The following is a 25,846-nucleotide window of genomic DNA, read 5'->3' as shown; positions in this document are numbered from 1 at the left end:
AAAGTATGTCCGTTTCCTCGGGCACAGTTTCCTAGACTGAGTCTGGTAGGAGGGGCATAGAGGGAGGAGCCAGCCCACACTATCAAATTCTTAAAGTGCCCATGTCTCCTAGTGGACCCATCTGTACCCATGATACTAAATGGACCCCAGTATCCTCTACGGACTACGAGAAAAGGATGTGTACCGGTAGGTAATTAAAATCCTATTTTTTTTAACAATTATCTATCAAAGCATACTACTTTTATCTGTCAACCTTTATGTACAGTGCATCCGGAAAGAATTCACAGCGCTTCACTTTTTCCACATATTATGTTACAGCCTTATTCTAAACTTGAATAAATTATTCTACACACAGTACCCCATAATGACAATGTGAAAAAAGTGTTTTTGAGATTTTTGCAAATTTATTAAAAATAAAAACTTAACAAATCACATGTACATAAGTATTCACAGCCTTTGCTCAATACTTTGTTGATGCACCTTTGGCAGCAATTACAGCCTCAAGTCTTTTTGAATATGAAGCCACAAGCTTGGAACACCTATCTTTGGGCAGTTTCACCCATTCCTCTTTGCAGCACCTCTCAAGCTCCATCAGATTGGATGGAAGCGTCGGTGCATAGCCATTTTCAGATCTCTCCAGAGATGTTCAATCGAATTCAAGTCTGGGCACTGGCTGGGCCACTCAAGAACATTCACAGAGTTGTCCTGAAGCCACTCCTTTGATATCTTGGCTGTGTGCTTAGGGTCGTTGTCCTGCTGGAAGATGAACAGTCGCCCCAGCCTGAGGTCAAGAGCTCTCTGGAGCAGGTTTTCATCCAGGATGTCTCTGTACATTGCTGCATTCATCTTTCCCTCTATCCTGACTAGTCTCCCTGTTCCTGCTGCTGAAAAACATCCCCACAGCATGATGCTGCTACCACCGTGCTTTACTGTAGGGATGGTATTGGCCTGGTGATGAGCAGTGCCTGGTTTCCTCCAAACATGATGCCAGGCATTCACACCAAAGAGTTCAATCTTTGTCTCATCAGACCAGAGAATTTTGTTTCTGGTGGTCTGAGAATCCTTTAGGTGCATTTTGGCAAACTCCATGCGGGCTGCCATGTGCTTTTTACTAAGGAGTGGCTTCCATCTGGCCACTCTACCATTCAGGCCTGATTGGTGGATTGCTGCAGAGATGTTTGTCCTTCTGGAAGGTTCTCCTCTCTCCACAGAGGAATGCCATAGCTCTGACAAAGTGACCATCGGGTTCTTGGTCACCTCCCTGACTAGGGCCTTTTTTCTCCGTCCAGCACTAGGAAGAGTCCTGGTGGTTCCGAACGTTTTCCATTTATGGATAATAGAGGCCACTGTGCTCATTGGGACCTTCAAAGATATTTTTCCGTACACTTCCCCAGATTTGTTCCTTAAGACAATTCTGTCTCGGAGGTCTGCAGACAATTCCTTTGACTTTATGCTTGGTTTGTGCTCAGACATGCACTGTCAAGTGTGGAACCTTATATAGGGGGTCATTCCGACCTGATCGCACGCTGCAGTTTTTTGCAGCGCAGCGATCAGGTCACTACTTCGCATGCACCACGTATGGGTACAAAGCGGATCTATGCTATACGATGGATTTAACGAAGAATCCATTTGCACGGCCGATCGCAAGGAGATTGACAGGAAGAGGGCGTTTGTGGGTGTCAACTGACCGTTTTCTGGTAGTGTTTGGAAAAACGCCGGCGTGTCCAAGTGTTTGCAGGGTGATGTCTGACGTCAATTCCGGGACCGGACAGGCTGAAGTGATCGCAAGGGCTGAGTAAGTTCTGAGATACTTATAAACTACACAAACCATTTTTGTACCGTTCGCCTGCACATGCGATCGCAACCTTGCACAGCAAATATACACTCCCCAGTGGGCGGCGACTATGCGTTTGCACGGCTGCAAAAAGTAACTAGCGAGCGATCAACTCTGAATGACCCCCATAGACAGGTGTGTGCCTTTCCTTGTGTATGTCCAATTAACTGAATTTACCACAGGTGGTCTCCAATTAAGCTGTAGGAACATTTCAAGGATGATCAGTGGAAACAGGATGCACCTGAGCTCAATTTTGAGCTTCATGGCAAAGTCTGTGAATACTTCGGTACATGTGATTTCTTCGTTTCTTATTTTTAATTTGCAAAAATCTCAACAAGAAAAACTTTTTTTACGTTGTCATTATGGGCTATTGTGTGTAGAATTTTGAGGGAAAAAATGAATTTATTCCAGTTTGGAATAAGGCTGTAACATAAAATGTGGAAAAAGGGAAACACTGAATGCTTTCCGGATGCACTGTAATGGTCGTAGCTTATTAGTATGTGATGTAATGGAGCACTGTAATTGCAATAGTGTTGCATAGTCTGATGCAGTTTAGCTGTCCCTTTCTGCTCTAGTATGATTGTGAATTTTGAGCTGGTTCTCTTAAGAAGCAGTTCCCTGCAGGTAGATAATGGAGAACTGTAATTGAAGAGCTCCTCTGGTTTTTATTGCTGAGGCGTGTGCCATGTTGATGAGAATGTGGTATGGTGCTGCTGTAACATTTCTGTACCTTGAGGACATAGGAGATTCTTAGAAATTACCATTAACATTTTTCACCTCGAGCTGGTAACAGTACTAGCATTCAGCCACCCCCAACTGTGTGTAGAGTCAACTCCTATGTTCTCCCTGAGCCTCCCTATGCAGAAGCTAGATGCATTTATATGCACCATAACTTTAGCCTATTATCTCTATGGCAGTCTTCCTAGCCTTGTATACGAGGGGCATTCTGATGATTGCTACAGCGAGAACTTGGGAGGCAGGTCTATAAACAAGCCTTGCAATATGAAAAGGCGGAGGCAGCTGGATATTGCTACACTTTACTGTGTCCTGCCAACAGACAGTGCTCAGATCATGTTTTTGTAAATAAAAAACGTATGTCTGGTCTCCTACTATAACAAGAGGCAAGAGGACACCACATAACAGCACATTTACGAAACATGACAACATGCATGAATAGGTGCTAAACCCCACAGCTACCACTTAGAAGTTTGACTTACATTTCTTAATGCCACTCACCAGTTTGTTCTGGTCTGCTTTTATTGGATGGAAAGTATTTTCTTTTCATGTGTACCACTTAACCTGAATTCCCACAGGAAGCTGTTTATGACGGTAATGCTCAGTTTGCTGTAACACTTTACTGCATAAGGCTATCTTGATGGATTGATAGAAGTTAAATACATCATTTCATAGCCCTTGCATATTCTTCATTCTTTGTATCTTGTGTCCTCAGTGTATCTTCACCATATTACATTGCCTTATTAGGTGTAATGTTGATTAGTTTTAAACTGATTAGCACTTTAACATACACCTCAAAGATCAAATCTAATTTACTGTCCTGTCTGATATTTAAGTCACATCACTGAATTGTTTTGCTGGTATTTGTAGATTGCTGATGTTTTTAAATTGGTCAGTGTACAGTATGTACAGCTAGTTAGCTCTGTAGTTTATAAATGTAGATCATGCCTGTGTGTGTGTGTGTGTGTATATATATATATATATATATATATATATATATATACATACATACATACACACTGTGTGTGTGTGTGTGTATATATATATATATACATAGCAGAAAATGACAAAACACCTTTAAACTACAGATACGCTTGTTATAAGTGTATTTCTCTAACGTCCTAGTGGATGCTGGGGATTTTGTAAGGACCATGGGGAATAGACTGGCTCCGCAGGAGACTGGGCACTCTAAGAAAGATTTAGTACTACTGGTGTGCACTGGCTCCTCCCTCTATGCCCCTCCTCCAGACCTCAGTTAGAATCTGTGCCCGGAAGGAGCTGGGTGCATTTTAGTGAGCTCTCCTGAGCTTGCTATTAAGAAAGTATTTTAGTTAGGTTTTTTATTTTCAGAGAGCTTCTGCTGGCAACGGACTCTCTGCTACGTGGGACCGAGGGGAGAGAAGCAAACCTACTAACTGCGGCTAGGTTGCACTTCTTAGGCTACTGGACACCATTAGCTCCAGAGGGATCGAACACAGGAACTTAACCTTGGTCGTCCGTTCCCGGAGCCGCGCCGCCATCCCCCTCGCAGAGCCAGAAGACAGAAGCCGGCGGGTTGAAGCAAGAAGACGTCAAAATCGGCGGCAGAAGACTCCTGTCTTCATATGAGGTATGCAGCTGTGCGCCATTGCTCCCACACTAACCCACACACTCCGGTCACTGTAGGGTGCAGGGGGGGGGGGGGCGGGCCCTGGGCAGCAATTGAGTACCTCCTGGCAAAAAGCAGCATATATACAGCTGGGCACTGTAATATGCATAAGCCCCCACCATTATTTTTTACACAAAATCGTGGGACAGAAGCCTGCCGCTGAGGGGGCGGGGCTTCTTCCTCAGCACTCACCAGCGCCATTTTCTCTCCACAGCTGAGAGGAAGCTCCCCAGGCTCTCCCCTGCAGAAGCACGATAGAAGAGGGTGAAAAAGAGAGGGGGGCACATACATTTGGCGTAAAAACAATATATACAGCAGCTACTGGGTTACCCCTAAGTTACTGTGTGATTCCTGGGTCATATAGCGCTGGGGTGTGTGCTGGCATACTCTCTCTCTCCAAAGGGCCTTGTGGGGGAACTGGCTTCAAATAGAGCATCCCCTGTGTGTGTGGTGTGTCGGTACGTGTGTGTCGACATGTCTGAGGTAAAAGGCTCCCCTAAGGAGGAGATGGAGCAAATATGTGTGTGAGAGGGTGTCTCCGTCGACAACGCCGACACCTGTTTGGATATGTGTAAGTGCTAAGGTGAATTTATTGCACAAAAGATTAGAGAACAGACAGGAAATCTACCCATGTCTGTCCCTATGGCGCAGAGACCTTCAGAGTCTCACAAGGCTCACTATCCAAAATAATAAACACTGATATCGACACGGAGTTTGACTCCAGTGTCTAATGCAAAGTTACAGCCAAAATGGCAGAAAAGTATTCAATATATGATTATTGTAATAAAAGATGATTTGCATATCACTGATGACTCATTTGTCCTGACACAAGGGTACACATGTTTAAGGGGAAGAAAGCTGAGGTAAATTTCCCTCCTCTCATGAGGAAAAAGAGCGGGAATCTCCAGACAAGAGACTGCAGCTTCCCACAAAGAATTCTCAGGCAGTATCCTTTCCCCACTAGGGCCAGGTTGTGTTGGGAATCTTCCCCTAGGGTGTCACGTTTGCCCAGAAGGTAGCCCTAGCTATTCTCAGGGATCCTGCAGATAGCGTGCACATTCTGGTACAATACTCAGACCGGCAATTGTGTCGGCATGGGTTTATAGCGCTGGGGCGGCGTGGACAGGTACCTTATCAGCAGTAATTGAGACCCTAGTATGTATGTATGTATGTGTGTGTGTATATATATATATATATATATATATATATATATATATATATATATATATGTATATAGAGAAATATGTATATATGTTAAAGATGCTGTCTTAAGAGATATATATAATCAAACATGTCCAAAGAGACATGAGTACACTGGGTCCTAGAGTCAAAGCTATGTCGATTTCTGCTTGACGTGTCCTGTAGAATATGCAATGGACAGATGATGCCAACTTAAGTGGCATATGGAAGGCTGAGGATTGTGTGGAGAAGGGTTCTCGGACCTGGTCTCCACGGCTATAGCTGGTAATTCGGATATTTTGCCTTATATTCCTGCACAGCCTAGGAAAGCACGTCATTATTTAAAATGCAGCTTTTCGAACAAAGAAACAAGAAAGTCCGAGATGCGTCCTTTCTTGCCAGAGGTGGGGCCAGAGGAAAGAAGCTGCACAACACAGCTAGTTCCCAGGAACAGAAGTCCTCCCCGGCCTCTATGAAAATCACCGCATGTCGCTGGGGCTCCACAGACGGAGCTAGGCCCGGTGGGGGCACGCTTTCGTAAGTTCTGCAACAAGTGGGTTCACTCCCTGTTAGATCCCTGGGCAATAGATATTGTGTCTCAGGGATACAAGCTGGACTTTGAGAAGATGCCTCCTCACTGACGGCCCTGCCGGCTTCCCCCCACGAAAGGGAAACAGGGTTAACTGCAATTCACAGATTGTAGCTTCAACAGGTGGTGGTCAAGGTTCCCTTCCTTCGACAAGGAGGCGGTTATTATTCGACCATGTGGTAGTCCCGAAACCAGACGGTTCGGTCAGACCCATATTGAATTAAAATCCCTGAACATATACCTGAAAAGGATCAAGTTCAAGATGGAATCGCTAAGAGCGGTCGTTACAAGCCTGAAAGGGGGAGATTTTATCGTGACTCGGGACATAAAGGAGGCATACCTTCATGTCCCCATTTATCCACCTCATCGGGCGTACCTCAGAATTGCGGTACGGGATTGTCATTACCAATATCAGACGTTGCCGTTTGGTCTCTCCACGGCCCCGAGAATATTCACCAAGGTAATGGCGGAAATGATGGTGCTCCTGCGGAAGAAAGGTGTCACTATTATCACGTACTTGGACGATCTCCTCATAAAAGCGAGATCAAGAGAGCAGTGGCTGAACAGCGTATCACTTTCTCTGGAAGTGTAACGGCAACACGGCTGGATTCTATATATTCCAAAGTCGCAGTTGGTTCCTACAGCTCATCTGCCTCTCCTAGGCATGATCCTTGACACAGCCCAGAAAAGGGTTTATCTCCCAATAGAGAGAGCTCAGGGGCTCGTGACACTGGTCAGGAATCTATTAAAACCAAAACAGGTGTCAGTGCATCACTGCACTCGAGTCCTGGGAAGGATGGTGGCATCATACGAGGTCATTTGTTTCGGCAGGTTCCATGAGAGGACCTTCTAATGGGACTTACTGGACAAAGTGGTCCGGATCACATCTTTAGATGCATCGGTTAATCACCCTATCCCCCGGGGCCAGGGTGTCTCTCCGGTGGTGGCTGCAGAGTACTCACCTTCTCGAGGGCCGCAGGTTCGGCATTCAGGACTGGGTCCTGGTGACCCCGGATGCGAGCCTCCGAGGATGGGGGGCGGTCACTCAGGGAAGAAGTTTCCAAGGGCTATGGTCAAGTCAGGAGACTTGCCTTCACATCAATATCCTGGTACTAAGGGCCATATACAACGCCCTAAGTCAAGCGGAGACCCTGCTTCGCAACCAATCGGTGCTGATCCAATCAGACAACATCTCCGCAGTGGCTCATGTAAACCGCCAAGGCGGCACAAGGAGCAGGGTGGCGATGGCGGAAGCCACCAGAATTCTTCGATGGGCGGAGAATCACGTACGAGCACTTTCAGCAGTGTTCATTCCGGGAGTGGACAACTGGGAAGCAGACTTCCTCAGCAGGCACGACCTCCACCCGGGAGAGGGGGGACTTCATCAAGAAGTCTTCGCGCAGATTGTAGGTAGGTGGGAACTGCCACAGGTGGACATGAAGGCATCCCGCCTCAACAAAAAGCTACAGAGGTATTGCGCCAGGTCAAGAGACTCTCAGGCGATAGCTGTAGACGCACTGGTGACACCGTGGATGTTCCAGTCGGTTTATGTGTTTCCTCCTCTTCCTCTCTTACCCAAGGTGCTGAGAATCATAAGAAAAAGAGGAGTGAGAACAATACTCATTTCTCTAACGTCCTAGTGGATGCTGGGACTCCGTCAGGACCATGGGGAATAGCGGGCTCCGCAGGAGACAGGGCACATCTAAAAAAGCTTTTAGGTCACATGGTGCGTACTGGCTCCTCCCCCTATGACCCTCCTCCAAGCCTCAGTTAGGTTTTTGTGCCCGTCCGAGAGGGTGCAATCTAGGTGGCTCTCTTAAAGAGCTGTTTAGAAAAGTTTTTTTTTTTTTTTAGGTTTCAATCTCAGTGATTCCTGCTGGCAACAGGATCACTGCATCGAGGGACTTAGGGGAGAGATTTCCAACTCACCTGCGTGCAGGATGGATTGGAGTCTTAGGCTACTGGACACTTAGCTCCAGAGGGAGTCGGAACACAGGTCAGCCTGGGGTTCGTCCCGGAGCCGCGCCGCCGATCCCCCTTACAGACGCTGAAGAGACGGCAGAACGGAGGTCCGGAAAGCAGGCGGCAGAAGACTCCTCAGTCTTCTTGAAGGTAGCGCACAGCACGGCAGCTGTGCGCCATTGTTGTCACACGGCTCACTGACTCAGTCACGGAGGGTGCAGGGCGCTGCTGGGGGCGCCCTGGGCAGCAATATAATTACCTTTAGTGGCAAAATAAATACATCACATATAGCCATTAAGGCTATATGTATGTATTTTAACCCAGGCCAGTTTCTTAAAAACCGGGGAAAAGCCCGCCGAAAAAGGGGCGGAGCTTATTCTCCTCAGCACTCAGCGCCATTTTCCTGCTCAGCTCCGCTGGTGAGGAAGGCTCCCAGGTCTCTCCCCTGCACTGCACTACAGAAACAGGGTAACAAAGAGAAGGGGGGCATAAATTGGCGATATTTATATATTAAGAGCGCATATATAGTAAACAACACCTTCTAGGGTTGTTTATATACATTTATAGCGCTTTTGGTGTGTGCTGGCAAACTCTCCCTCTGTCTCCCCAAAGGGCTAGGGGGTCCTGTCTTCGATTAGAGCATTCCCTGTGTGGCTGCTGTGTGTCGGTACGTGTGTGTCGACATGTATGAGGACGATGTTGGTGTGGAGGCAGAGCAATTGCCGATGATGGTAATGTCACCCCCTAGGGAGTCGACACCGGAATGGATGGCTTTAGTTATGGAAAAAGTCAGTTGACGAAATAAGACGCCCGGCAAACCAGTTAGTACCGGTTCAGGCGTCTCAGACACCGTCAGGGGCTGTAAAACGTCCTTTACCTCAGTCAGTCGACACGGGTACCGACACAGATGAATCTGGTGTCGACGGTGAAGAAACAAACGTATTTTCCAATAGGGCCACACGTTATATGATCACGGCAATGAAGGAGGCTTTGCAGATCTCTGATACTGCTGGTACCTCAAAAAGGGGTATTATGTGGGGGGTGAAAAAACTACCTGTATTTTTTCCAGAATCAGAGGAATTGAATGACGTGTGTGATGAAGCGTGGGTTAACCCCGATAGAAAACTGCTAATTTCCAAGAAGTTATTGGCATTATACCCTTTCCCACCAGAGGTTAGGGCGCGCTGGGAAACACCCCCTAGGGTGGATAAGGCGCTCACACGTTTATCAAAGCAAGTGGCGTTGCCGTCTCCTGATACGGCCGCCCTCAAGGATCCAGCAGATAGGAGGCTGGAAACTACACTGAAGAGTATATACACACATACTGGTGTTATACTGCGACCGGCAATAGCCTCAGCTTGGATGTGCAGTGCTGGGGTAGTGTGGTTGGATTCTCTGACTGAAAATATTGATACCCTGGATAGGGACAGTATTTTATTGACTCTAGAGCAATTAAAGGATGCTTTCCTTTATATGCGAGATGCTCAGAGGGATGTTTGTACTCTAGCATCAAGAGTAAGCGCGATGTCCATATCTGCCAGAAGAAGTTTATGGACGCGACAGTGGTCAGGTGATGCGGATTCCAAGAGGCATATGGAAGTATTGCCATATAAAGGAGAGGAATTGTTTGGGGTCGGTCTTTCGGACCTGGTGGCCACGGCAACTGCCGGCAAATCCACTTTTTTACCTCAGACCCCCTCCCAACAGAAAAAGACACCGTCTTTTCAGCCGCAGTCCTTTCGCTCCTATAAAAAGCGACCAAAAGGACAGTCTTATCTGCCGCGAGGCAGAGGAAAGGGTAAGAAAGGGCAGCAAGCAGCCCCTGCCCAGGAACAGAAGCCCGCCCCGGCTTCTACAAAGCCATCAGCATGACGCTGGGGCTTTACAAGCGGACTCAGGAACGGTGGGGGGTCGACTCAAGATTTTCAGCAATCAATGGGTTCACTCACAAGTGGACCCGTGGGTCCTGCAGATAGTATCTCAGGGTTACATGCTGGAGTTCGAAAGGTCTCCCCCTCGCCGGTTCCTAAAGTCTGCTTTACCAACGTCTCCCTCAGAAAGGACGTCGGTTTTGGAAGCCATTCACAAGCTGTATTCTCAGCAGGTGATAGTCAAGGTACCCCTCCTACAACAGGGAAAGGGGTATTATTCCACACTATTTGTGGTACCGAAACCGGACGGTTCGGTAAGGCCTATTCTAAATCTGAAATCCTTGAACCTGTACATAAAGAAATTCAAGTTCAAGATGGAGTCACTCAGAGCAGTGATAGCGAATCTGGAAGAAGGAGACTTCATGGTGTCCTTGGACATAAAAGATGCTTATCTACATGTCCCGATTTACCCCTCACACCAAGGGTATCTCAGGTTCGTGATACAAGACTGTCATTATCAGTTTCAAACGCTGCCGTTTGGGTTGTCCACGGCCCCTCGGGTCTTTACCAAGGTAATGACCGAAATGATGGTTCTTCTACGAAGAAAAGGCGTATTAATTATCCCTTACTTGGACGATCTCCTGATAAGGGCAAAGTCCAGAGAACAGCTGGAAGTCGGTGTAGCGCTAACACAAGTAGTGCTTCAGCAACACGGGTGGATTCTAAATCTTCCAAAATCTCAATTGACCCCGACAACACATCTGCTGTTCCTGGGCATGATTCTGGACACGGTTCAGAAAAAGGTATTTCTCCCGGAAGAGAAAGCAAGGGAGTTATCCGAACTTGTCAAGAACCTCCTAAAACCAGGAACTGTGTCAGTACATCAATGCACAAGAGTCCTGGGAAAGATGGTGGCTTCGTACGAAGCGATTCCATTCGGCAGATTCCATGCACGAACATTTCAGTGGGATCTGCTGGACAAATGGTCCGGATCGCATCTGCACATGCATCAGCGGATAACACTGTCACCGAGAACAAGGTTGTCTCTCCTGTGGTGGTTGCAGACTGCCCATCTGTTAGTGGGCCGCAGATTCGGCATACAGGACTGGGTCCTGGTGACTACGGATGCCAGCCTACGAGGTTGGGGAGCAGTCACAAAGGGAAGAAACTTCCAGGGCGTGTGGTCAAACCTGGAGACGTCTCTTCACATAAATATACTGGAGCTAAGAGCGATCTACAATGCTCTAAGCCTGGCAAAATCGCTGCTTCAGGGTCAGCCGGTGTTGATCCAGTCCGACAACATCACGGCAGTCGCCCACGTAAACCGACAAGGCGGCACGAGAAGCAGGAGTGCAATGGCAGAAGCTGCAAGGATTCTGCGCTGGGCGGAGAATCATGTCGTAGCACTGTCAGCAGTGTTCATCCCGGGAGTGGACAACTGGGAAGCAGATTTCCTCAGCAGACACGACCTTCACCCGGGAGAGTGGGGACTTCATCCAGAAGTTTTCCACATGATTGTGAACCGTTGGGAAAAACCAAAGGTGGACATGATGGCGTCTCGCCTCAACAAAAAATTGGACAGGTATTGCGCCAGGTCAAGAGACCCTCAGGCAATAGTTGTGGACGCTCTGGTAACACCGTGGGTGTACCAGTCAGTGTATGTGTTCCCTCCTCTGCCTCTCATACCAAAGGTACTGAGAATTATACGGAAAAGAGGAGTAAGAACAATACTGGTAGCTCCGGACTAGCCAAGAAGAACTTGGTATCCGGAACTTCAAGAGATGCTCACGGAGGATCCGTGGCCTCTACCTCTAAGAAGGGATCTGCTTCAGCAGGGACCTTGTATGTTCCAAGACTTACCGCGGCTGCGTTTGACGGCATGGCGGTTGAACGCCGGATTCTAAAAGAGAAGGGCATTCCTGAGGAAGTTATTCCTACTTTAATTAAAGCCAGGAAAGAAGTGACCGCACAACATTATCACCGCATTTGGAGAAAATATGTTGCGTGGTGTGAGGCCAAGAAGGCTCCAACGGAAGAATTTCAATTGGGTCGATTCTTACATTTCCTGCAAGCAGGATTGTCTATGGGCCTCAAATTGGGGTCCATTAAAGTTCAAATTTCGGCCTTATCAATTTTCTTCCAGAAGGAATTGGCGTCAGTGCCTGAAGTACAAACTTTTGTCAAAGGTGTACTACATATACAACCCCCAATAGTGCCTCCAGTGGCACCGTGGGATTTGAACGTGGTTCTAAATTTTCTCAAATCTCATTGGTTTGAGCCTTTAAAATCGGTAGATTTAAAATACCTTACATGGAAGGTAACCATGCTGTTGGCCCTGGCTTCAGCCAGGAGAGTTTCGGAGTTGGCAGCTTTGTCATACAAAAGCCCATATCTGATATTCCATTCGGACAGGGCAGAATTGAGGACACGTCCTCAATTTCTCCCTAAGGTGGTTTCGGCATTTCACTTGAACCAGCCTATTGTGGTGCCTGCGGCTACTAGCGACTTGGAGGACTCCAAGTTACTGGACGTTGTCAGAGCATTAAAAATATATATTTCAAGGACAGCTGGAGTCAGAAAATCTGACTCGTTGTTTACATTGTATGCACCCAACAAGTTGGGTGCTCCTGCGTCTAAACAGACGATTGCACGTTGGATATGTAGTACAATCCAACTTGCACATTCTGTGGCAGGCCTGCCACAGCCTAAATCTGTAAAGGCCCATTCCACAAGGAAAGTGGGCTCATCCTGGGCGGCTGCCCGAGGAGTCTCGGCATTACAACTTTGCCGAGCAGCTACGTGGTCAGGGGAGAACACGTTTGTAAAATTTTACAAATTTGATACTCTGGCTAAAGAGGACCTGGAGTTCTCTCATTCGGTGCTGCAGAGTCATCCGCACTCTCCCGCCCGTTTGGGAGCTTTGGTATAATCCCCATGGTCCTGACGGAGTCCCAGCATCCACTAGGACGTTAGAGAAAATAAGAATTTACTTACCGATAATTCTATTTCTCATAGTCCGTAGTGGATGCTGGGCGCCCATCCCAAGTGCGGATTGTCTGCAATGCTTGTACATAGTTATTGTTACAAAAATCGGGTTATTACTGTTGTTGTGAGCCATCTGTTCAGAGGCTACTTCGTTTGTGTTATCATACTGTTAACTGGGTTCAGATCACAAGTTGTACGGTGTGATTGGTGTGGCTGGTATGAGTCTTACCCGGGATTCAAGATCCTTCCTTATTGTGTACGCTCGTCCGGGCACAGTACCTAACTGAGGCTTGGAGGAGGGTCATAGGGGGAGGAGCCAGTACGCACCATGTGACCTAAAAGCTTTTTTAGATGTGCCCTGTCTCCTGCGGAGCCCGCTATTCCCCATGGTCCTGACGGAGTCCCAGCATCCACTACGGACTATGAGAAATAGAATTATCGGTAAGTAAATTCTTATTTGTTCCGGATTGGCCAAGAAGGACTTGGTATCCAGAGCTGCAAGAAATGCTCACAGAGGACCCATGGCCTCTGCCTCTAGGGCAGGATCTGTTGCAGCAGGGACCTTGTATGTTCCAAGACTTACCGCAGCTGCGTTTGACGGCATGGCGGTTGAACGCCGGATCCTAGTAGAAAAAGGGATTCCGGATAAGGTTATTCCTACGCTGATAAGGGCTAGGAAGGACGTGACGGCTAAACATTATCACCGTATACGGCGAAAATATGTTGCTGGGTGTGAGGCCAGGAATGCCTCTACAGAGGAATTCCAGCTGGGCCGTTTCCTTCACTTCCTACAGTCGGGAGTGACTTTGGGCCTAGAATTGGGGTCCATTAAGGTCCAGATTTCGGCCCTATCCATTTTCTTTCATAAAAAACTAGCTTCTCTACCTGAAGTTCAGACGTTTGTAAAGGGAGTGCTGCATATTCAGCCCCCTTTTGTGCCACCAGTGGCACCTTGGGGTCTTAACATGGTGTTGAGTTTCCTGAAATCTCACTGGTTTGAGCCGCTTAAGACCGTGGTGTTGAAATATCTCACGTGGAAGGTGGTCATGCTATTGGCCTTAGCTTCGCCTAGGCGTGTGTCAGAATTGGCGGCTTTGTCATGTAAAAGCCCCTATCTGGTTTTCCATATGGACAGGGCAGAATTACGGACTCATCCGCAATTTCTGCCAAAGGTGGTGTCATCTTTTCATTTGAACCAACCTATTGTGGTGCCTGCGGCTACTCGTGACTTGGAGGATTCCAAGTTACTAGATGTAGTCAGGGCTTTGAAGATTTATGTAGCCAGAACGGCTGGAGTCAGGAAAACTGACTCGCTGTTTATCCTGTATGCATCCAACAAGCTGGGTGCTCCTGCTTCAAAGCAAACTATTGCTCGCTGGATCTGTAACACGATTCAGCAGGCTCATTCTGCGGCTGGCTTGCCGCCTCCAAAATCAGTAAAAGCCCATTCCACAAGGAAGGTGGGCTATTCTTGGGCGGCTGCCCGAGGGGTCTCGGCATTACAGCTTTGCCGAGCAGCTGCTTGGTCGGGTTCAAACACTTTTGCAAAGTTCTACAAGTTTGATACCCTGGCTGAGGAGGACCTTGAGTTTGCTCATTCGGTGCTGCAGAGTCATCCGCACTCTCCCGCCCGTTTGGGAGCTTTGGTATAATCCCCATGGTCCTTACGGAGTCCCCAGCATCCACTAGGACGTTAGAGAAAATAAGATTTTACTCATCGGTAAATCTATTTCTCGTAGTCCGTAGTGGATGCTGGGCACCCGTCCCAAGTGCGGACTTCTTCTGCAATACTTGTATATAGTTATTGCTTAAATAAGGGTTATGTTATGGTTGCATCAAGGTTGTCTGATGCTCTGTTGTTGTTCATACTGTTGACTTGGTATGTTATCACAAGTTATACGGTGTGATTGGTGTGGCTGGTATGAGTCTTACCCTGGATTCCAAAATCCTTTCCTTGTAATGTCAGCTCTTCCGGGCACAGTTTCCTTAACTGAGGTCTGGAGGAGGGGCATAGAGGGAGGAGCCAGTTCACACCAGTAGTACTAAATCTTTCTTAGAGTGCCCAGTCTCCTGCGGAGCCCGTCTATTCCCCATGGTCCTTACGGAGTCCCCAGCATCCACTACGGACTACGAGAAATAGATTTACCGGTGAGTAAAATTTTATTATCTGGTAATGCGTTGTTGTTTTTTTTTTTTTTTATATCTCTATATATTTCATAGTGTTCCATAAGTGTGGAAATACCCTTATAGAAAGGAAATAATAATCCCCTGTCTACACATATGGTATGGGAGTGAGGAAAAACATTTTAGGGTATGTAACCAGTTTGCCGGCCATCTGCGTTTTCTCCAGCAGGGTCCACAGGTTATCCACAGGATAACAATGGGATATGATGGAGCGACAGCGGATTTGCACCAAACGATCACAAGCTTTCAGGCCTCCCAGGATGCAACGGGCCCGTCCATATATCCTCACCCACTGGCTTAGGCAAATCAGTTTTTTTGTTTGGTGCGGCAGGAGCCGGGCCATGGTCAGAGGGCTGCTGTTCTAATGGCAGCTCTAAGTTTTCTTATTTTATTTTTATAGTCTTTGTTTTTGAGCGATCTTTCTTAACAGCGTCTTATATGCATACTGGAAAGAGTCGCTCCAACAACTCTCCGCCAGGTCTCAACAACGCTTACCCATGTGTACAGTGCTGTCTCAGTGGGTGTCTGTGTCGGATATACTAGCAGGTCCAGCAGACGTTACAAAGCTGTGGCCGGAGCACAGGGAGAAGGTAAGGCATCGGTTCCCCGTAGTCGGAGAATATGGACACAGCCGCACTGTATTGGAGGAGACTACCAAACAGTAGCTAATGCGCCGCCACCACAGGTGCTCCAGCGCTAGGCCTTAGGGATCATAAGGCAACAGGAATAGTATGAGGCTGCGATCCCTAGGGTTGATGTCAGCGGTGGGGAGTTAGACGCTCTACTGGTTGCCCCTGCCCCCAGTTCATGACCAGTTTCCGTCGGCCTCACTTCCATCTCAGACGCTTCCACGAGGGGTCTCGGTCTCAACATAGGCCGTTGCGTCTGTGTTCACTAAGCGCTACCGCGAGGAGACCCGGTCGCAATACAGGCGTCTGTATGCACAGTGCGTCTGTGTTCACTAAAAGTTCCCGGAGCGGCAGTCTGGATCCACTCAGCGTTCGCTAACGTATTGATCGATCTTGGAAGGGAGGTGAGTCTCCCTGTATCCCACTCTACTGAGTACGGGTTATACAGCACTAAATTTCTATCTACTTTATCAGTATGAATAGTTAAGTTTAAGTGCCTATTGCATATAAGTCTGTGTACATTACTGTGGTTTTCTTTGCATTGCGTCTGAATACGTTAAGATCTGTATAAAACAGAATTCAGTAATATGTACTCCTACATACTTTAAAATGTGTAGTTGATTATGTGCTCATATGACTAATATATAACATGTGACTGACTGCTAGTGTGATTACTGACTTTAATCTATGTTTGTCAGTTGGTCTTCTGATCTTCAATGCTGGTGCATGGGTAAGGGTCAGATTGATATCACTTTAGAATGGTAAAGTGGTTACAGTCACGAATTGTGTAGTACACTGTGAAAGTGCTGCATTATTTATCATGTCTAAGAGCGGCAAAGGTGACAAGAGTTCACTTACAGTAACACCAACACTCGTATCATGTTGTCTTGCAAAAACTGTATTATCCTCTGATCTGGTACAGGATGGTTTGTGTAAAATGGTTTGCTTTTCAACATAATACAAGGCAGATCCCTGATCTACGTCAAGTATAGATAGATCCCCCTTGGGCGATGTTTGCACAGACCTTGTCCAGTTAGCTGAAAGGTTAATTCCTACAGCTGCGATACCAGGAATAGGGTTCACTTATTAACCCATACATGCAGCTCTCTACCTACGGTATCCCCAACAGCTTCTCCAATAAATCAAGATGATAAACCGAGTGTAAATAAATCATCAACTGCACAGGCTACACATGATGATTCAGCAGACAATGAAAGCTCTATATACTCTACTTCGGCATACAAAGAACAGGTAGAAGGTATCAGCTCAGTAAATGTAGCTGAAATAATGAAGAGCAGTAATGGCCTTTCTGTCCTTAGAGGATTCAGCAGAGCCTGTGTTAAAAATAAGGTACCTCATGTTTAAACGTCCCAAAAATAGGGCCGCCTCATTGGGGACCCCAGCAGCGATGGAAATCATGGAAAAGGTTTGGGCTATACCCAATAAAGAATATAGGTTCCCAGTAAATGAAATTCCAAATATACTTTTCCAGCTGGGGACTGTTTACAAATGGGAAGTGCCTCCTAAAGTAGATAAGCATATCATTTGATAGTGCGAAAATCTATATGGCCTTTGCCGTCAACTACAAAAGAGGGAGGGTTTTTTGAAAACCATATTGTCTCTGTCTGGGGCAGTCATAAGGCCAGCCATGACTTCACCTGGAAATCTACAGCCACACCACACTGGATAGGTCCAATCTCACTAGATCTTGGAAGCTAAGCAGTGTTGGGCCTGGTTAGTTCTTGGATGAGACACCACCTTGGAATACCAAGTGCTGTAGGTACACTGGGCTGAGGTAATGGAAGACAGGTTTTCAGCACCTGTAAAGGAGCAAGAATCCCTATATCTCCTATGGACACTAATGTTCTAGGGCATCAGCATTAACAATAGCTGCTCGCAGAGCAGTTTTGCTTACATACATGGAAAGCTGATTCAGAATCAAAGAAGGTTCTGGAAACTTTGCCTTTGGCTGGAAGTTTCTGTTTGTTAAGGAGTTAACAGATATTCTGGAGTCAGAACGGACTCTAAGAAGGTCACGTTTCCTTCCACATATAACCCCAAACCTAGTGGTCTGGTTTTCGGCCTTGTCGGTCATAAAGGAACGAAACAGCCCCAATACAATAAGTTTGGTAAGGCAAAGAAGCAAAGGCAACCAGAGGGCCAGCTTCCAAACCAGAGGATAAGCCATCAGAATGATGGTGCGGGCCACCTTCTGGGGGATCCCAGGATAGGGGGCAGACTTCTTCAGTTTGCACAGATCTGGTAGCAGTCTACAAACAGATGCATGGGTGCAAGAAGTGGTATCTCTAGGTTATGGTCTCCCTTCAAGAAGCATCCTCCTCGAAGGTTCTTCTGTTCCAGTCCGTCTCGGGTAGAGGCGAAGGACAGGGGTTTTGCAAGAAGCAGTTCAGAAATTGCTTTTGTCAGGAATAGTCATTCCAGTAACCCCTGCACAATAGGGACAGGGTTTTTTACTCCAACCGGGTTTGGGTTCAGAAGGATTCTATCACCCCATTCTCAAAATCCTAAACAGATAAGTTTGGGTACCACAGTTCACATGGACACATTGCGCTCCATAGTTTTGGCATAGAGCCAGGAGATTACATGGTATCCCTGGATAGTCAGGATGCTTACCTACAGGTTCCTATAGCACTGTTCCATCAGTGTTATCTCAAGGTTCACCTTCTTCCAGCAACATTTTCAGTTCCAGACCTTACCCTTTAGGTTAGCCACAGCCCCCAGAGTATTTACCAAAGTTATGGTGAATATGGCAGCTTATCTCCGCAAGAAGGAGATAAGAAAATTGCCATACCTCGACCACCTTTTTTTATCCTTGCACAATCACAGGAAAGGCTTCTGTGCCATCTCCAACAGACAGGACTTGTCTGCAGAGGCACGGGTGGTTCATAAATTGGGTTCCGTCACAATGGATGGCTCACTGTGGGGCTGTACTGAATTCAAGTCTGCAGAAAATTGATTACATCGGAACAAGATATCCAAGGTACAGTCAAGTACTCAGGAGTTGATACACAGTCAAACAATATCAACCCACGCAGCTATGCGACTGATGGGTTTGATGGTGTCAACATTCGGCATAGTGGAGTATGCACAATTCCATTCAAGACCTCGGCAGTGTCTGATTCTGGCCAGATGGAATGGAATACATCAGACAATAAAGAAACAGACTAGGGTACTTTCAAGCAAGGTAAGAAAGTCATCAGCCTGGTGGCTACAGACATCCCATCTAGACAAAGGGAGAACCTTTTGGCTATCAGGTTGGGAGATCCTGACAACAGATGCCAGTCTTCAGGGCTGGGGAGCAGTGTCCGGAGGATTATGGTTCCACGGACAATGTACCACAGAAGAAAGTTGCCTGCCAATAAACCTGTTATAACTTCGGGCCATATACATGGCACTGATTCAGGCAAAGGACACTCTTCAAGGAATTTAACGGCAGGGGCGTACCTCATCCATCAGGGAGGAACGCGCAGCCAAACAGCAATGAAGGAGGTAAGTCACATACTAAAGTGGGCAGAACTCCATCTTCCAGCATTTTCCGCAGTATTCGTTCCAGGAGTCCTAAACTGGGAAGTGGACTTTCTCAGTCGACACGCCATTCAAGCAAGCAAATGGGCTCTACACCCGGAAGTCTTTCAGACTCTGGTAGACAAGTGGGGTTTGCCAGAGATGGATCTCATGGCGTCCCGTCGGAACAACAAAGTGCCCATACGTGGCAATAACAAAGGATCCCGGAGCGATCTTTGTGGATTCCTTGTCAGTGAAATGGGATTTTCATCTGGCGTTTCTATTTCCTCCTATCATCCTGCTACAAGGGTGGTGAGGAAAATAAAAGAAGCAAAGCGTGCCGTGATGCTAATAGCTCCGGCTTGGCCCAGAAGGCATGGGTACACAGATCTGCAAAGAATGTCGATGGATGCTCCACTTCTGCTCCCTCAACATCCAGATCTACTAATGCAGGGTCCTTGTTATCACAGGCATCTGAATCGACTATCGTTGACGGCGTGGCTCTTGAAACCTCTATCCTGAACTCAAGAGGATTCTCGCTACAGGTAATTCAAACAATGCTCAGAGCGAGGAAACCCTCCTCAGCTCGCATTTATCACCGAATATGGCAGGCCTATATTCATTGGGCAGTGAAAGATATATGGACCCGAAATCTTTCCAAGTTGCCAGGGTCTTAGATTTCCTTCAAGCGGGAATGGATAAGGGTTTTAAGGTGGCTTCCTTGAGAGTACAAGTATCAGCATTGACTGTATGGTTCCAAAAGAAAATTGCCAATTTACAGGATGTGCTTACTTTTTCCAGGGAATTCTGCGCATTCAACCTCCTTTTGTTCCTTCTACAGTGCCTTGGGACTTAAGTCTAGTCCTCAAAGCCCTTCAAGTTGCTCCGTTTGAACCACTTAATAAAGTGGATCTTAAATGGTTGACGGCTAAAGTTCTCTTTCTACTGACTATGGCATCAGCTAGAAGAGTGTCAGATTTAGGAGCGCTGTCATGTTCTCCTTTTCTGATTTTTTTTTATCCAGATAAAGCAGTTCTCAGAACTAGGTCTGGGTATCTTCCGAAGGTGGTGTCTAAATTCCACCTTAATGAAGAAATTTGTATTCCCGGTTTTTCAGGTATCGGGACTTTCTGCAGGAGATGCATCGCGGGACGTAGTCCGAGCATTAAGGATCTATGTGGATCGCACCAGTGCCATCAGAAAGACAGATTCTGTATTCATTTTCTACGGAATTCACAAGAGAGGATGGCCTGCTGCTAAATAGACGCTGGCTAGAGGGCTTCGAATGACTATTTCAGAAGCATACTCTCAAGCGGATCTCCCTGTTCCGGCTAATGTCTCTGTTCACTCTACTCGTAAGGTAGGTCCTTCATAGGCAGCACAACATGGTGCTTAAGCAGAACAGATATGTAAGGCAGCCACATCGTCTTCCATTAACACATTCATTAGACATTATGCTTGGATACTTTTGCCTCTCATGACGCTGAATTCGGGCGTAAGGTTCTCCTGTCCAATTAGGAGCGTCCCCAGCACTAAAATTACTTTGGGAAAACCCATTGTTATCCTGTGGATAACCTGTGGACCCTGCCGGAGAAATATACGTTATGCTAAGAATTTAACGTTGATAACTGTATTTCTCCTAAGTCCACAGATTCCACAGGGATCCCACCTGACGCACCTGATTTGAGGATCTTGCTACTCACTAACCTCTTCCTTCTTGTACGGAAGGGTGTGCATGTGTGTTCTTCTCGCCTGATTAGGTCTCTACATAATGCTCCTGCCTAGATGCTTTGGAATCCAACTGATTTGTCTGAGCCAGTGGGTGGGGATATATGCTGTCGCTCCATCATATCCCATTGTTATCCTGTGGAACCTGTGGACTTTGGAGAAATACAGTTATCAATGGTAAGTTCTTATCATAACGTATATTTTTTTTATTGGGAAGGCAGTCGTGATATATTTCATAAGAAACACAATGGTGTTCTTCATTGTAACCTATCTCTATTAATTCTTGAGTTTTAACCGACTACTTATGGAACACCCTGTATGAATGAGTCCACTAACATCTAGCCTCCCTGCACGTTAAAAAGCCCTTCTAGTCACGCCACTTGACAACGCCAAGCGTCTTGTCATGCGACTTATTCCATTAAAATGTCTTAATTGCAAAACGATGAGAATACAACGCACAAGCGTGATTAAAATTATATGCAGCAAGCCTATATTATGTATGCGACACAGCTGTATCTGCATACGAAATGCTACGATACATGTTTTCCTAGAAAACACTAATGTAGCATTTTGTATGCAGTTACAGCTGCAGCCACAGACAGAATATAGTCATGCTGCATTTCATTTTAATCAGCAAAGTCTAGTTGTGTTTCTTATTTGCATAGCGTTGTGAATAAGATGCAATATCGCAGAAAAAACACGCCTGACACAGTTGCACTGAGCCTGTCAGCTCACTAATACCAGGCATCTCCCTCTGCATGACATGTTGAGGCAAGATGTATGAGGACACATCTGTATATAAAACAAAGTGCCCCGTTATCCAGATCAGCAAACCAACAGGACACAGTTCCAAATGAAATGCCGTGCAATGATTCATCTAATCTGGACGCACGCATGCACAGACATTATACAATGTCTGTGCAAAAGTTTTAGGCAGATGTGGAAACAATGCTGCAAAGTAGGAATACTTTAAAAAATAGAAGTGGTAATAGTTTTTATAAATTAACAAAATGCAAGGTGAATGATCAAGAGAAATCTAAATCCATTCAATATTTGGTGTGACCACCCTTTGCCTTCAAAACAGCATCCTTTCTACTAGGTACACTTGCACATAGTTTTTGAAGGAACTCTGCAAGAAGGTTGTTCCAAACATCTTGGAGATCTGTCCACAGATCTTCTGTGGATGTAGGCTTGCTCAAATCCTTCTGTCTCTTCATGTAATCCCAGGGAGACTTGATAATGTTTGTACCAGGGCACTGTGGGGGTCATACCATCAGGGCTCATTGTTGTTCTTCACACTGAAGATAGCTCTTAATGACATTGGCTGTATGTTTGGTGTCCTTGTCCTGCTGCAGAATAAATTTGGAACAACCTCCCGACAAAGGGGGTAATTCCAAGTTGATCGCAGCAGTAATTTTGTTAGCAGATGGGCAAAACCATGTGCACTGCAGGGGAGGCAGATATAACATGTGCAGAGAGAGATAGATTTGGTTGGGTTATTTTGTTTCTGTGCAGGGTAAATACTGGCTGCCTTATTTTTACACTGCAATTTAGATTGCAGATTGAACACACCCCACCCAAATCTAACTCTTTCTGCACATGTTATATCTGCCTCCCCTGCAGTGCACATGGTTTTGCCCAACTGCTAACAAAGTTCCTGCTGTGATCAACTCAGAATTACCCCCAGAGTTCCTTGACAAAGTGTGCAAATGTACCTATAAGAATGTATGCTGTTTTGAAGGCAAAGGGTGGTCACACCAGATATTGATTTGATTTAGATGTCTCTTCTGTTCATTCACTTTGCATTTTGACAATTTATAAAAATAAGCTATTAACACTTCTATTTGTGAAAGCATTTTTTTCCACACCTGCCTAAAATATTTGCAAAGTATTGTGTGTGCAAAGATATATATATATATATATATATATATATATATGTGTGTGTGTTTTACATAAAATATGCATACCAGATATAGACTTACAACACGCATATCTGTGGTTTAAAGGTGTTTTTCTAAGACTTGTATGATAGGATCATCAAATGGGACTCGTATAGCAGGACCTTGTGGATGTAAAGGGTGGGTTTTCCAAGCCAAAATTAATTGAATACCTCCATATCATGCTGAATTGCATCGCCCCCATTATAGCTTATTTGTCTTGTATTCATCAGGTGTCTGTATTCATAGAGGTTCATGTGGCTGTAAAGAGAAATAGCCACATAGAGCAGTATGTTTTGTAACAAGTATTTATTCAAAATACCACACAATTCTATAAACAAAAACTGTACAGGAGAATGTGCTAATGTGTGACCCCCCCATTGCACAGGGTGGAGACGTTCACTTTGAAGTCCAAAGGAAACCGTTTTCACAGAGAACTCTGTGAAATTTATTTCAACAGTAGTTAATAGAAAGTAGGTTTACCAAACACGTTTTGTCCTGTCACACCATGAAGTCATACTGCACACGCAGGTGTGACAGGACGAAACCCGACGGATAAACCCACTTCCTATTACCTCCTGATTCCTAAAGCAAACACATCTCTTCCGTGACTTCATGCATTATAATGAGTGCAGCATTTGGTCATATTGAAGCATTTAAAATATGACTAGTAGTAGAAGAGCTTTGTTGACTTTGTTCATTTACCTTTAGTCTACAGGGTTGATGTAATATACTAAACTATGGCTGTGTACTGCAACATTGCCATTGAGAAATAAAATATATTAATACTTAATACAGGTTCTAGAATATACAGTTAGTCCCCAGTGTCTTTGTGGCTGTTTGTATTTTTATTTTTTGTACACAATTACTTTTATTATGGTTTCTGTTATGCAGGATACACACTTGAAGATATATCTGCAGATCTGTTGATCTGCAGATATATCTACAGACGGACCTGGCAGTGTGTTGTGCATACACACTGCCTGATCCATCGGGACTGACGTCACAAACTGGGCGGGCATTTACATGCGCCCGCCCAGTTGTGCTGTCAATCACCACCTGCATCTGCAGCATGTATACGGGCGGTCGGCTGACCGCCCGTACACACAGCACGACATGCCAATATATTGTTGGATATATTGGCTGTCGGCTGTGATGCAGGGCCGAGGCGATATGTCTGTGAACGACCGCGTTCAGACATATCGCTCATACACACTGGCAGACGGACCAGCGATGTATCAGCCGTTCAGTACTGAATGGCCAATATGTCGCCCAGTGTGTACGCACCTTTAGTTTAATTCTGAAAACATACAAGATCTGTTGCTGCTTTTAATTTGCTGTTATTTTATTGGGTGCAGTGTTGGTTCTGTGATTTGCTATTAGCACTGATAACCTTTGCATGCACATGGCTGCTGACCTGTGATGCAGTTGTAAAGCAAGAGCAACTGGGTGTCCTGAGAATCAAGGACTTGGGGGAGATTTGTGCTGGTGTGTGCTTCCTTCACTTTTATGGATTTCTACCCTGCAATCTTAGCTGCACTGTCTCCATCTTTCCTTCTCTTCTTTCTCTCTCCTTCCTGTTGCTGTTGGCAGAATGGCTTTGAGCCGCACTTTGTCTTTGAGATTGATTATAACACCAATACCATTAAAAGGAGGCCGGGAAGCCACATACAGGTGACTATAGCATGCTGGCTGCTGGTGTCTTGGTTAGGTTTTTCATCTAAATTTCTCATTTGGTGTATTTCCAAATTATGATGCTCCCTGCCCGTATTCATTAGAAACACTTCATAGTTCTGCAACTTTTACAGTACTCATTTTTGTGTTTATTTAAAGTATCTGTGTATGTTTGTGCATTGTAAATATTGTACTGAATATATGTAAGGTTGGAATACATAGTAAATGATGGTCGGGATGCTATAGGTCACATGACCGGCTGCTGCACTGAAGATCCCGACATCGGAGGGGTAAATATTTCTACTCCCATCTCGTACCCTAACCCTCCAGGGATGTCGGGTATGGCTAACCCTTGGGGGGGTGGCGGCTAGGGCTAACAACTCCCCCTAGTGTCTAGCCCTAACCCTAATGCTGAACCCAATACTCACCTTCAGGCTGTTGATGATCCAGCGCCAGTCTCCGGAGTGGTATATGGATTCCAGCGTCTGTCACATGACTGCCGGCACCCCGACAGCCAAAATGCTGAACGCATCCCAAAAAGTCTAATTGCCTTGGCCATTCCACATTGGATTTAGAGGTCACAGTTTATCTGTGTAGTGTATTTACATAACAGCTGCTATGTGCATATACAGTACTTTATACTAATGACACATAGGAAATATATCACTATAGGCTCCATTTTGTTATTTTTGTTTTCTGTGACTTATTTTTGTTTGTCTTGTCTGTGGTTGTAGGGATTGGTGGATTGGGCTCCAGTGCTTCTTCATTTGAGCATATTTTAACTTTACATTTGATTGTGTTTTTGTTTTCAGAGTGATGAGAGATCATCGTTGACTCCTGTATCGCCCACTTCTCAGACAAGTAAGTAAATAATAGTGTTTATCATTTGTTGCACTTTTGCCACAGCAGTGTTCTCTGTTTTGGTTTCACATGTTAATTTAGAGTGATTGTTAATTCTAGAATGCATCTAGATTACTCTGAATCTAATGCTGATAGAGTTCAGTGACCTGATCTGCTTCTTGCCTGATCCCCACTGGGATCATACATTTCAGGGTTTCTGGTTAATGTTATTTCCCAGTTGTGTTACATCATTGATGGCCCGCATGCCTCACTTGTAGCAAGCTCAGGAAAAAAGGCTCTTAATGAATAGTTGTCACTAGGTATAGACATTATGTACCTCTTATAGCCAAGCGGTGACAAGTGTGTAAAATAAATATATATATATATATATATATATATATATATATATATATATATATATATATATATATATATATATAACCATTCCATGGTGCGGCACTCATGCAGATCTCAGAAATAAACGGACATCAGTCCTTCTTGCTTCAACGTTTCAATTTATTTGTCA

General features: G+C 45.6%; 1 protein-coding gene and 1 pseudogene across 1 annotated transcript in view; both read left to right on the top strand.

Moving 5' to 3' along the window:
* Window positions 1-25,846, top strand: part of LRCH3 (leucine rich repeats and calponin homology domain containing 3) — a 318,072-nt gene that overhangs the window by 214,218 nt on the left and 78,008 nt on the right. Inside the window, exon 16 of the mRNA XM_063916572.1 lies at window positions 25,293-25,341. Within this exon, the coding sequence (XP_063772642.1) occupies window positions 25,293-25,341 (49 nt within the window). The remainder of the gene's footprint in view (window positions 1-25,292; window positions 25,342-25,846) is intronic.
* Window positions 17,281-17,399, top strand: LOC134912658 (5S ribosomal RNA; annotated as a pseudogene).

Source organism: Pseudophryne corroboree, chromosome 4, assembly GCF_028390025.1.
Source record: "Pseudophryne corroboree isolate aPseCor3 chromosome 4, aPseCor3.hap2, whole genome shotgun sequence".
Classification (NCBI taxonomy): domain Eukaryota; kingdom Metazoa; phylum Chordata; class Amphibia; order Anura; family Myobatrachidae; genus Pseudophryne; species Pseudophryne corroboree.
The sequence above is the reverse complement of the archived record's forward strand: the minus strand, read 5'-3'. Positions and strand labels throughout refer to the sequence as shown.